The sequence below is a fragment of the Microchirus variegatus genome (genome assembly GCF_963457635.1).
Source record: "Microchirus variegatus genome assembly, chromosome: 6".
NCBI classification, from domain to species: domain Eukaryota; kingdom Metazoa; phylum Chordata; class Actinopteri; order Pleuronectiformes; family Soleidae; genus Microchirus; species Microchirus variegatus.
Window position 1 is genome coordinate 15,534,771 of NC_139807.1, and position 14,276 is coordinate 15,549,046.

The 14,276-nt window shown below is 40.9% G+C and overlaps 1 protein-coding gene across 1 annotated transcript in view; it reads left to right on the plus strand.

The window, feature by feature from the left end:
• The window catches only part of LOC310929115 (glutamate receptor 3), a gene marked incomplete at its 5' end in the record, with an annotated part of 86,722 nt that overhangs the window by 42,515 nt on the left and 29,931 nt on the right, over positions 1-14,276 (plus strand). Inside the window, one exon of the mRNA XM_083891823.1 lies at positions 6,640-6,827. Within this exon, the coding sequence (XP_083747949.1) occupies positions 6,640-6,827 (188 nt within the window). The remainder of the gene's footprint in view (positions 1-6,639; positions 6,828-14,276) is intronic.

Genomic DNA, 14,276 nt, shown 5'->3' on the forward strand with positions numbered 1-14,276 from the left:
TTAATTGCCCAAACATTTCCCTTCTTCCTCTGGTGATATATAGCCTCGCAGAGAGTGTTTGCTTTTGTTTTGTGATGCCCTCCTGTGAGAGTTCAGTCTCCAACACCGTGCACTTCTGGTAAATGTTATCACGCATCATGTGAAAACTTAAAAAAAAAAGCCAAATCATGTAAAGGACTCATATTTAAAGGACCCTATTTCTCCAGGTTAACCTAGTTCCCTGGTGTCTGAATGAACATGTCTGTTACATGCTTTGGTCAAACTACCATAAGAATGAAGCACCACAGCAGTTCAATAACCCTGCTCAGAATGCTCTGTTTAGGAGAATCTCTTTAAAAAAAAAAAAAAAGTAAAACGAAACTTAAGGGACAGGAAATGACATCAGCCACAGAGGCTACTGGGAGCTAACAGCTGTTGTGAAAAAGGGATCATTTGCAGGCTCTAGCAGGCACATTGCCGTCATATGTAACATGTATCCACTGGACAGATAAATCCTCTGAGGCTGGAAGTTTGTGTAGAACTCTGTGCTGCACTGTGGAGCCAAGAATAGAACTTTTTCGGATTGCCCTCGCCAGCACACTCGCGTGATTTACGGACAAAGTGGAGCTCTGCGAGACAACAATTCCAGGAATTTAGCTCAATGTGACGTCCCGGAATTCAACATCACGTGTTTTATCTCCTGTACTTAGACTGAGGAGGACCACAAAAACATCCTTTTTCACACTTTGCAGACTGATAGGACCTCCAGAGTCCCAAATACAAGGGTTTAAATGATTAAAAAGTGGATTTTGCGTAAACTAAAAAAAATAGCTTGATAACATGAAAGTATAAATGATTTACTGTGATTTTACAAAAAAAAAATCTGGTTTCTTTAAAGTTAACTTGCACTGTTTCTTTTCACATGTTCGCACTGAATATCAAGCCCAAGCCACAATTATGAGTGGAGGCCATTATATCAGTGGTTTCAGTTCAGTTGTTTTCTGTTGCCCTCTGAGACCCTGGGCAGTGCTCAGCAGACTGTATCAAAGACTCGCAAAGACTCTCATTTACCAGAGGATTGGTAAATTGGGGAATAAAGCTGCCACATCTAATGTTGGCTCAACCACCAATGCCTCTTACTCGTATGTGTGCACCTTAGTTTTTGATCCTGCAGAGATTAGTTCAGTGTGCACGGTTACGTTGTTTTACTCCTTGTATTGTTATTAACTGGCCACTCCTTGGCCAACTGCTTGTTGTTCCGTTTATTTATTTTATATTGCAGTGTTGTTAATGATGACCTAACATGAGATTTGTAGATTAGATTCTGGAATGAGGTGGATTAGTGTAATACCTTGTAATGACTCAGTGTGTTATGAACACAGGGTAACGCTGGCTCTCTAATATCAACTGTGAGATGTGGCTAATACCGAGTTGCATGCCAAGAGAAATATGGTCTCTCTGATTTGTCTTGTTAGCCTGGATCAACTGAGGGATACTTGTGAGTACGAGAGAGTGAGAGAGAGAGATGCAAGGCTGTGACACTCTGCACTGAACCCTAATGAGATGGAGGGAACCGAAGGAGCCGGGCAATGAGATTAGATGCTCAACTCAATTCAATTACCACCGAGCCGCCACGGGTGACGCTTCAAAACTCATCCTGTTAAGATCCGGTTCACAGACGAAGAAGAAGAAGAATCTCACCGAGACGCCAAACACGACTCTGCCTCTGATATGATATAAAGGAAAATACTCAAAAGCTGCATTTTTAATGGTGGCAGCTTCACACACATGACACAATTATAGTATGTGTGTGTTTCACATTTAAGATAAACAACATATCTGCAATACAATACCTAAAAATGATAATAATAATTGGGAAATAGTGTGCTGACATTAGGGCATCAATTATTTATTTTTACAGGGGCTTTTTAATAATCAGCGCAAGCTTTTTGATTTTTATATCAAAATATATAATATATATATGAATATTTTTTCAAAGATGTAAATATTTTCTGGTGTCATTGTTCCATTTGACAAAGAAATCATTAAAAACTAGATGAGACATCTGATAACATCTTCACTTTGAGTTTTGGGAAACACCAATCAAATACCTGATTAATCAATAAATCAATTATGATTATTATAATTGTTAGTTGCCGCTCTAACTGTTGTTAACCCAAATACATCCATCACTCTTTAAATCCATATTTCTATTATATATATATATGTACAGTGGCCCTGGCTCCATTCTGACAGTATATATATATATATATATATACTGTCAGAATGGAGAAGGAAATATTTGATACAACTAGTTAGCCAGGGCCTTTGTCTGGACAAGTACATGAAATAAAGAGGCAATTCCCATGATTCCACACTGCTTCTTGACGTCATCAAATTAGTTTTTTTTGTTATTGTTGTCGTTTAAAGAGTGACTTAACAGGTTTCTTAAACCCATTAAGGCCTGAAACACCTGGAAAAAATGCCTGTCAAACCTCTGGGTGATTTCAGAAAGGACCTCGAAAACCTGAGGTTCAATGCCTACTAACTGATTTCTCAACCTCTGTAACAGATAGGAACATAATTCAAAAAGTATCTGAGATTTCATGGGAAATTTAGTTTTTATTTAGATACACCTTCACACAAAACATTTTAAAAGTTAAGTGATCAGCACTATTTTCAAATAAAAACAGTAAGAAAATAAAGTAATATCAACTTGTGTCAATGCCTTGATTTAGTCCTGATGGAGTGTGAAGAACAAGAACAGCATGTAATGACTGTAACAGTCGTTACCTGGTGTGCGGTTGAAAATACTCCGTTCTCCATCTTCCGTTATTTTCAAAACCTTCAAACTCATCGTCTACGGTACATGATTATGTCGTAAGCATAAATCCCGGTCGATTGGTTCAGCCCGTTCAAAGTTATCAGCAATGATGTCATCGAAGCCGAGAAACTCCTCAAAATCACTGACTTCCGTCAACTCCTCCATGTTTGCTCGAAGACATTTCAAAACAATGTCACGAGAATTGACGTATCAGCTTTCCCTGCGTCAATGGTAGAATTACGCAGCAGCGCTCCCGACGTCAATGGTAGAAATGCGGCGATGCTTTGCCAGCGTCAATGGGTTAAATGTGACATTTCCCCAATGTTTAAAAACTCAAAGCTTTAAATTTGTGAAACCAAGGCTAAATGTTTCTGTGAAGACAATGACCAAAATGTCTCCATAGGCTGAATACATAAAAAAAAGGGAGTCATAGGTCACACTGGCTACGACACTTGAAGCGCACAAACATGCAAAGTAAACACAACAAGCATCTCTGAACAATCCACTATTACTTTCAATAATAATGTGCAACTCAGCCACAAAGTCAAGTGTTTTCTGCTTTGGTTGTTAGACGAAGAAGTGGCTGTCGGTCAACTTAGACCTGAAATGTTGGTCAGCAAAAACAGTGTTGTTTTGTTGTGTGTGTGCAAATGGAGAAATCTATATTTTTTCAGGCAGATTACTGGACTTCATATAATTCATACCTCTAGAATAAAAACCTGTGGCATTACTTTGAAGTGCCACTTCAAAACAGTAACCAATTCGTACAGTATTAATGTATAAATACACATCTAGAGCTATAGTTTATGTTTATGTTTCACTCACAGAACACGTACAGGCATCTCCGATTTCTGTATTGCTGATAAAACGATTAGCACTGAGAATCATGATCAGCAGAAAGCGCTGCATGTTGTTGCTGCATTCATACTGTGGTGATTTAGATGGTGATAAGAAAATATTGCCATTGTCTTCCATATGAAGTTGACTACGGTGAGCTGAGGGGCTCACGGTGGCAAAGAGGTGAATGGGATTTATTGCGTCCCTCGATGTTGGAAATAAGAATCAGTCGCAAAGGCATTTATGGTGGTCTCCAAAGATGTTTGAATTGGACTCCGGTCTGAGAAAGGTAGCCGCTGTGTTTGCGGCGACACATGGAATAAGAGAATGAGTTATTGTTATTTTGACTTTCTGCCGGAGATGAAGGATCTATCAGTGTTGCTGCTGCAGCGGCTGTCAGATTACAATGCGCTCGAAAGATTGTGTGCATTTTGATTTTGGAGTCCAAATCACAACAAACTTTTCAGCTGAAAAAACAACACAAAACAGGCGGAAGTAATCCATTTTTGGACAGACTATTTACCACCACCAGATTCCATCTCTTAATTTCCATACAAATGTTAAAACGAGGCAGGCATGGGCTCTCCAGTGAATCTTAAATGAATCCAATTGTTCCCACACAGTTCGGATGCGGCGGAGGAGGCACGTGGAGACAAACACAGTGCAAATCAGCAATTTCAAAATAAAAGCCCTCTGTGATTCTAATCTGATTGACAGGACATTGTTTCCCTCTTTCGCATAAGTGTTAGCATAATTCATGTTTTTCCCGTGCACCTCAGAAATGGAAATAGGAAAGGAGCTTATTATTTATTTTTTGTTGTTTTGTTTTTGAATGGACACTCCTTACATACTGTATACCTGGATGATCCAGGATTCAAAAGTCCCTGGAGCCTTCCCGTGTGAGCAATTTCTCACGCTATTTGAAACACGTTATTGTCTTTTAAGAGTCAGACATTTCACCACAGTAGACAAAAAAAGATACCTGCAGCCCTGAATCGAATAGCCACCCTATAATTTCAGCCCATATGCATGGCATGCTGCACACCCACTGTCATTACCACGTGTTAAATGGATCATTGGCATTTTCTTCACCTTCATCAGCCGTAATCCTGAAACGGCAAAGCAACAGAGAGCGTTTTGACCCATTTAATCGACATGACATCTCTCAAAGTGAGAAGCTTTTATTGCTGGGAAGACTGCCATGTTATCCAGCTGGCATGTGGTGGGTGAGGTTCAGAGCATATGCCTCTGGAAAATGAATAATGCATGCACATTATTCAGACCTTCCATTCTGTAACGTCTTTAGGTAGGAGAGCTGTGAGAAGGTAAAGCGTACAAGAGAATGTGCTCATGTAAAAGTAATGACATTTGAGGAAAAAAAAGCTCATGATGATTTCATGTCAGTTTTAGATTCTCCAGAGTAAAAGTATGGCTTTTTTCCAAACACGTTTTATGTCTTTAAACTACACTGCTTTCTCATTCTGTGTCCCATGGTGTTTTACCTCAGATGTCCCATGTGTTTGTTCTTTGAAATCACTCCGTGACCCAGAAGTGGCACCTAAGACAACACTTGTACCTTGACATGGCCCCCCAACATATCATCTGAACTGTGTGTTGCACTATAGCTACTGTACATTCATAAAATAAACGACAGGGTCGAACTCCTTGGAGATGTGACCTGCTAATCGGGGTGGCCAGATGACCTTGAGGTCTGGTATGTTGATGTCTCAAGGCAGTGCGCCATTGCTATACTGGGCAGATGACACATTGCATGTTGGTCCGTGCTACTCACTGTGCAGCTCACCAAAAGGTCATCCGTTGGCGATATGGTGGTGGTGACACACTGCGAGTGCAGCAGACTCGGAGCATTTACTCGTCGGGGGGGAAAGAGGAGTTTTACCACTCAGATGAAATGAGGGGAAATGCGAAACTATAGAAATAAACAGAGTCACAAAGTGGTTTTCTTGTTAAAGCTGTTCTTTTCCTTTGCACTATATATACCGGCTTTGTTGGTCTTCTGCAGCCGGTTTAATAGCGATAAGGCTGTAGAGAAAAATGGCAGTAAAAAAAAAAAAGACATATGACAAATGTTTACTTTGCACACTGCTGCTAAAACTGTGTCAGACAATTTACATCATACCCAATCATTTTCAGCTGTTTTAATCATTATATAAAATTTGCATTTGTGCCAGAATGATTTCCCCTTCTTTGTATCAGTTAACTACGCCACGGATTGTGACAAATGAATTGAGCTATCCAGAAGAAGTATTGTTATATACAGTGTGTAACTGCATTGACCATGGCTTATTGAAATACCAGCAGTGTGCTTGATATCCATTAATAACCTTCTTCTTCCTTGTCACTGTGCAGTAGAGAAGAGTTAAGCAATTTTTTATTTCAGCTTGTGCTACATGCAATCTATCCCCCCAGAAATAGGACGACATAATTCATTCCGTGGTCTGTGATTTGACCATAGTGTGTCTGAGCGTTCTGTTAAATGAAAATAATTCACATGTGAATTAATCATTAGAAGGGTTCATTCCCCCATTCTTCTGGTAGCATAATCATCGCTTTCTTCCACTGGCGTGGATGAATCTTTCATTGTCTTTATCTTTAAATGAGTTGGCACAATCCTCTGAGGAGACACACGGGCTGCAGTGAGTCTCACCGTTCTGTCAGCGTTAGCATGTGGTTGAGCTCATTGTCATGATTTAATGGATGCCAATTGCAATAGCATCACTAGCTGATCTTTTAATAATATGGAGATACAATTCCTTTTCCTCTCACTTCATTAGGATTTTGCCTTCGGCATGTAAATGTAGCACTGCTACTGGTTCATGAAGTCTAGACTCTCGACAGTATTTTAGTGGGTGTGCAGACTTCGGACTCCTATTTTAAAATGTAATGAAATGGCCTTTGACCTTCAAATTCCAGCAAGAATCTCGTTTGTTTCTAATCCCCCTCGACCACTCTCTGTGTTTCTCCCTCCCTCCCTCCAGGTTTCTCTATACTGCAGGCCATCATGGAGGCGGCCGTAGCTAACAACTGGCAGGTGACCGCTCGCTCCGTTAGCAGCACAACAGATGCAGCAGAGTTCAGGCGCATCATTGAGGAGATGGACAGGAGGCAGGAGAAGCGCTACGTGATCGACTGCGAGGTGGACAGGATTAACACCATATTAGAGGAGGTGAGTCCACTGTAGATTACGTAACCAAACACCTGTAATGTCTTCTGCTGCCTCTACCTATGTAATTTTGCATGGAGTATGAACAACACATGAGATTTTTGGACCTTGATCCATGATTTTCTTTCCCCCCCTCCTTGTTTTGTTGATTTGGCATAGATTTTATGCCACATATAAATCCCGAGGACACATACTGCTAATAGCAGATGTGTAAACCCCACTGTATGCATATCACTCTAAGCTGACAGTTCAGACCTGGTATTAATCCGTCCATCTCAGATGATCTGATCACACGTGGACAGCACTAAGTTGATCAGGTCTCACGTCTCCATTCAATATGCAAATACACATGGGTGTTAAGCCTTTTTGCAAAGACACATTAATGTGTTGAATATACAGATAGATCCATTTTTAATGCATTTATGTGTCAGGACAAAGTGTGTGTGTGTGTGTGACGGGGGGGGGGGGGGGGGGGGGCAGGGGGGATATCTGCTGTATCTAATCAATCAACTCTGCTGTGAAATATTTTATCAATTTAAAAAAAGAAAATCAAATAAAAAAAATCAATATGTTGCACTCTGTTAGAATTCAAATCAATGTATGGAAATAACACAAAGAAGTATAAAAACACTTTACCTCCATATGAAATTCTAACGGGTCAGAGGACGTCAGCGGAGCAGAGTTTAACAAGGACATCGGTGTCAATAAAAATGTTGCTTCCCTTTGTACTACTGCTGCTTTTGCATTTCAGGTTTTACAAGGTGCTAATAAATCTTTGAGAAGTAAACTTTTTTTTTTTCCAAAGGCAGTAATGCCACCTGTTGGACGAGCTCGCTTTGATGTTGTTGGGTTGCCGGGTTTGAGGCCAGCTTCCTTTTTAAATCGCTGTGTGTTGAAGTTGCCCGGGAGCCGGAGATTGAGAGGTCTTGAGTGTGAGCAGCCATTTGAAGAGCTGCATCCTCTTTAATCCTCCTCTAACAACCCCAAAAAACTCTGTTCCTCTATCACTCCCACTGCCCGGGGAGAAAATGAAAGGTCCACCCGTTCTTGTAGTAGGTGAAACACAATTACCATGAATGGATGAGTGGCTATTATGCCATGCATCCCCTCTGTTCACTTGCCCCACACCATCCTACACCTCTCGGCTTGCTGCTGCCTGCTTATAAGGCAATGAGCTCCAGAATTGGATTTTGCTCGTTAACATTCATTTAGATATTGGCTTCTCTCTTCCTCACAATATCCCCCCAACGACTGTTAGTTTCACTTGTTTTTTTCATGAATCTAATTTGATCCCAGAGTCATAGTTTAAAGCACATTTTCTTTTTGGATTAATTTGCTGCAACTAATTTAATTCTTGTGCCGCAAATCTCCTCCCTTTGCAATTCAGGGACACTTGTTATGCATTAAGAAAATGCATCAGCTTTTAAGAAAAAAAGCCAGAAATATTGATTTCAAATCGCATGTGCACTATATTATTTGTGGATCTGCCTTAAATTGGTTATTTCCTTTACTTTGATGCATGGCAGTGATCCGTCTTCATGTTCTCCTGTTTTTGCTGTTGCTCCCATCGACAAACTATTTACTTTTCTTCTTTTTCACCTCCCCTATTTGTCTTTGCACAGAAGGGAAATAAAACCTTGACAATAACAAACATTCAAAGCAGCAGTTTGCTCAGTTTTGCATCTTGTTTTAGTGACAACCTCAGCCTGGGAGTTTCCTGTTGTCAGAGTAAATTGAAATAATCTTGCTAGCTCTGCCAGTAAGGATGAGTCACAGGGAAGCTGTTGGACTTCACTCTGCAGCCGCCATCTACTGGGCCGTACCATTATGCTCCGAAACATGGATGGACTGTCCCCCATGAGGGCTATCGCACCGAAAAATGGCACCCAGTAGTAGCTATAAGGAAACCCGCTGCTTCCACCTTGCAGTTGTTGTTCTATTAAACAGTGACTATGCACAGATGCATGTAGCGTTTCATCTCTAGAGGAAGGGAGGGCAACTTTACACAGAAACCGATGGGTCGGCTGGTTGTGTGTTGCAAGGCCAACCGTTGTGTCACTTCAATCCATCAAGGTCGCTGCCTGTTGAGAGCAGATCACAAGGCTGCAGTGATACAGGTAGCAGATTGCTGGAGGGGAAACGGGAATCAGTGTCTCACTGTCTCACTTTTATAATTGGAATGGACATGTTTGTACTACAAATCAGAAATTGTCAATTCTACGTGGTCATCTTGGTTTGTGATGCTTTATAAGCCCTTATGGGCTGGGCACTATTGAGTGCATGACCAAACTGGTGCACAAAAAAAAAATATAAACAAATTAAATGTTCCAAGCAGTTCATTTTATTGAATTCATAGAGTTAATCTTAAACACTTTCCACAATTTGGTATTAATGCTGAAAAAGGCAGTGGTCCTTCTCTGATCTAGTCATTGTTAAAGCCTCCTGTGGTTCTTATTTAGTGAGGAAAATGTCATCACTGTTGCCATATTCTCTCTAAATTGCTAAAAGGATCTTCACTGGTAGCATATTTTCAGTAAACTACTTGGCTTGAGTACAATTTACTTTGTACATTTCATATACTCCATATTACTAGATTTTAGAGGGAAAAGTTTGCTTTTAATAAGTGTAAATGAGATGTATAGTCGTCGCTTAGTAAGAAGTTACTAATTTTGAAATAAACAACACATTAAATATTAAGCAGGTAAAATTAGCTTCACTTTGCCTGGCTACGATACTGCAATGAATGCATTAATAATAATGAAACAAAAGAATAAATTGAATTATATAATTCAAATATATACAACACATGCTAAACAAGTAGCTTTCTATATTTGTAGTATGTAAGTGCATTACTATTTACTTCATTCCTGCATCTAAGGAATTCTGCAAACACTGAAGATGTACATGATTTGTAAATTATATTTCTCGGTTATGTAATTAATCTAATGCACATTGAGAGAGAGCCAATTCAATTGCTTGGATAAAAAGGCGAATAAAAGACACTGAAATCACAGAAATGCAGCAAAGAGCGACGTGACAGAATGAAGAAATCTGCATTGTGTTGATGAATCAACAAGGAAAATGAAATGGTGATTTCAGTGGCTGCTGATTAATTTTCTACTTGACTGACTGATCGATTAATGGACTCATTATTTTGGCCCTGATCCCAGCCCATGCAGTGGATGAAACACTGAATGTGCCGCTTCCCCAGTCGCGAGCACACTCAGCTGAATGTCATTTTTATTAGCCGCATTTATCACTTGACATGATGTCGAAAAACGGTACGAAGAGTATTTGCATACTGCTGCATCAGGCACTGCTGTGTTTGCTCGTAAGAGCAGAGTGAGTCTCCCAACAAATTTGTTTTGGGATGCTGAGGAGAATACTACACCCGCGCCATTATCATTTCATGCTGTAACAACCACTCAGAATTTATCACCTATAGGACTTTTCCATCAATACACTGCACTGCAGATAAATTAACCCAATGGCAATCCTTCCCTTACGACAAAAATGGGAGAGCCTCTGCCAGCTCTGTCCCTGAATCATATCCAAAAAATTTGTTTCATTGAACCATCTGGGTTTATGATAGTATACGCTGAGAGGAATGTGTGAGGCAGCGGAGGACAGTTAAAACAAAAAATAAAAAAAGTGATTGTGTTGCCACCACTTTTCACTATGATGATATTTTTAAACCCCATATATAACCCACGTCTGACGTGATCTATCCATATGCTTCTATGCTTCCTCCTGACCCTCTTTCCTCTCAGGATTCCTGTGCTGATGTCTGCTCAGAGGCAGCAACCTGCTCATCACTAGTGTAAAGAGTGTGGGGGGGGGGTGAAATAAAACAAAAGACAAAGAACAGTGCCCGGGACAGGCCCAGAGCATCTAAGCTATTCAAAGAGAACCAGCCACAAAGCTGCATTTTTCATGCAGGGTGGTGAGAAATAAAAAAAAAAAAAACTATAGGAAGTGAAAGGGATTTACAGAATAAGAAAAATAAGCGGGATAAAACTGGGGATTTGTTTGGACAACATTGGAGGCGTGAAGGGTGGCCATCTTGCATCACCTTGGAGAAGAGCTGGAGAGTCTCTATATCCCTGTGTCTGATCTTGAATGGAGAAAATCCACATTCAAAATCTTTGGGTTATTTCAAATTCAAGACAGCAGACAGAATCTGATCCTGGGATATACGGTGTTGTTGGAGTGGAGGAGAATGGACAATGGATTGCTCGCTGCTGTCATGGGGAAATGTCAGCAATGAAAGGGAAGGTCCTTAATAACGAGTGCTGTGGATGGCAGTAAAGGAGAGGGTGGAGTCATTGTTCTGTGAACCAGTGGACATATTGAAAACATGTCGGTACACACAGATAACGGTATTATGTATACTAGAATAAAATCCAAATGATGGATTTTTACTGGATGGATGGATGGTTTCTTGAACATGAATTTCCCTCATGACAGAAAACTCACCACGTGAAATTGTTTTCTAACAAGACCTGGCATGTGGGGGAAAAACTGAGGCTTCATTCAGACCTGATATTGACGTCCGTCCTCAGTCATCTAATCAGGTCCAGATTGTGCTAAGTACAGCTGTTCACACCTGGATCTGACTTCTCCTGCCCTTTACTCAAATATACGCCGACATCGTGACGGTTTGCAACAAAAAAAACAACCCTCTGTGCATACGTAACAGAGGGAGAGAGGAATAAGAAAAATCTCACAGCGCTCACAGTGAATACTGTGGCAGAGGCTGCAAATAAAATGCTGTGAAACTACCACTGGTCAGAAGACATTAGCCGAGGAGGCAGTCTCTAATCTGTCCTGATGGACTTGCAATCAGGAATGTGGACACACGCGGCCTCGAGCCACATCCAACTGTGGTTTATATGATTGGATCTCAGGATGCATTAGGACCATCCAGACCTGTACTTGCAATCTGGCCACGATCGGATCCCTGAGGACGGATGTTAGTACCAGCGGGGTCTGAGGGGAGTTACAATACGTCTACCGATATGAAATGTACTCCTGACCTGACAGGAGGGGCTGACAGAAATGTAGCTGACCGGTTCCTTGCTTGATGTTAAGCTCTACAGCCACATTTAAAAAAATAAAATGTCATTACTGAATAAAAACTATATTAAATTTCTATCATTGAGGAGAATGTGAATTGTCTGACACAGGCTGAGACCTGTGTGTACTTGTGAAGAATACAAGAATCGTATAATAGCATCATCTGTAAACCAGATTAACCTTTTTTTTTTTTTTTTTTTTGTCCTACCATCAATCAAGTAAAATGACCCTGATTGTTTTTCGGTGAGGACAAAGCAGGACATCTAAGCCTTTCACTTTTGGCATCCAGCATGAGGATGTCTGCAGCTACAGTGTCAGTGATTCCTTCCTCCCGAGGTGTCATGTCTCAGATTGGTTCTACATTTCAGAGCAATATCATAATAATCTGAATGTGAGTCAGGTGTTACTGAAAATGTTCAGGATTTGGTGGAAGGCCAGTGCTCTCTTTGGGGGCATAATATGTGGCTCCTGCCAAGAAAATCATCTCAGCCACAGCCACTGCTTGCTGTTAATTAGAGACGGCTGCACCAAGAGCACTTCTACCAAGACCAGAAATAGAGACTGAAGAAGGAAGGCCCTCTGTATCACAGCATATAGAGGTCAAATTGATTCTCACTAAAGTGGAGCACTTCACTAACACTGATTGACTCATGATAGCACTTGTTATTATGAAATGATACGATGCAGCTAATATAGCTTGTTATTAACATACTCATAATGAAAATATGATTAACATGTTGGGCCCAACAGGTTCAGCCTGTGTGCAACGCTGCAATCATGACCCTTTTTAAACGAAATGTAACATGTACTTAAAGATGACATCCATCCATCCGTTATCTACTGCTTTATCCTCCACCGGATGGTCGCAGGGGGTGCTGTGCCCATCTCAGCTGACATTGGGTGATATGCGGGGTACAGTTCGCCAGTCCATCGCAGGGCCACATATAGAGACAAACAACCATTCACTCACACTCTCACACTTACGGTCAATTTAGAGTGACCAATTCACCTAATCCCCATATTGCATATTTTTGGACTGCAGGAGGAAGCCGGACAACCCGGAGAAAACCCACGCACACACGGGGAGAACATGCAAACTCCTTGAAGAAAGGCCCTTGTTCCGAAGTTGTTCCAAATGGGGCTCAAGCCCAGGAACCCGGGTCTGTAAAGGCAAGAGTGCTAACCACTACACCAACCGTGGGCCCTAAAGTGGACATATTATACCCTATTTCTCCACGTTAACCTAGTTCCCTGGTGTCCTAATGAACATGTCTGTGACATGCTTCGGTCAAAATACCATAAGGATGAAGCACCACAGCAGTTCAATCACCCTGCAAAAATGCTCTGTTTAATAGTATCTCTTTAGGTCCACCTTAAAAAAAAAAGTAAAACGAAACTTAAGGGACAGGAAATGACATCAGCCGCAAATGCTAACAGCAGTTAGCATTTGGAAAAGTGATCATTTGCAGGCTCTAGCAGGCACATTGCCGTCATATATAACCTGTGTCCACTGGACAGATAAATCCTCTGAGGCTGGAAATTTGTGTAGAACTCTGTGCTGCACTGTGGAGCCAAGAATAGAACTTTTCGCGGACTTCTGGTATCAGATACTGTTGCCCTCACCAGCACTTTCGCGTGTTTTACGGACAAAGCGTAGCTCCGCGAGACAACAATTCCAGGAATTTAGCGTCTTGTGACGTCCCAATGAGCGCGGAAGTCAACATCGCGTGTTTCATATCCTGTACCATAAAAACACGGTGTGTCATCTTTGTTCAGACTTTGCCGACTGATAGGACCTCCCGAGTCCCAAATATAAGGATTTAAATGATTAAAAAGTTGATTTTGCGTAATATGTCCCCTTTAAATAATACATTCACACAATTGTTATTTTTGTTCAATAATAACAAACATGCCAACACTACAGCTTACCAGTTTATGTAGTTGGAGTAAACAAAGTCTGCTAAAGCACTGGCAGAAGATAGGAGCTCTCTGAGGGCGGGGGAGAGAGAAGACGCAGTGTTTAGGTAGAAGACGTTACACACTGGAGCTTTAAGGAGGAGGCTAAAAAATAATTGGATCATTAGTTGCACTCTTTTATGCCTCAGTAAATGGTATGATATTTACAAACTCTGGGGAACCTGTCATTTTCAGGCTACCTCTTTCTGTGCTGTGGCAAACTCCACAGCAGAAAGGTCAAAGAGGAAAACAGCCCAGCGTTTATTGAATATATGTTGCTGTAGTTTTACATTTAACTTCTCTCTGTCTGGTGAAGGTGAAGCTAGCAGGCAGCCAAGTCTGGGTGAGGGAAAAGTCAAGGTCATTCCGATTGTTAGTCGGGTAAAAAAAAAAGAAATAAGTAAATAAAAATACAGCCTG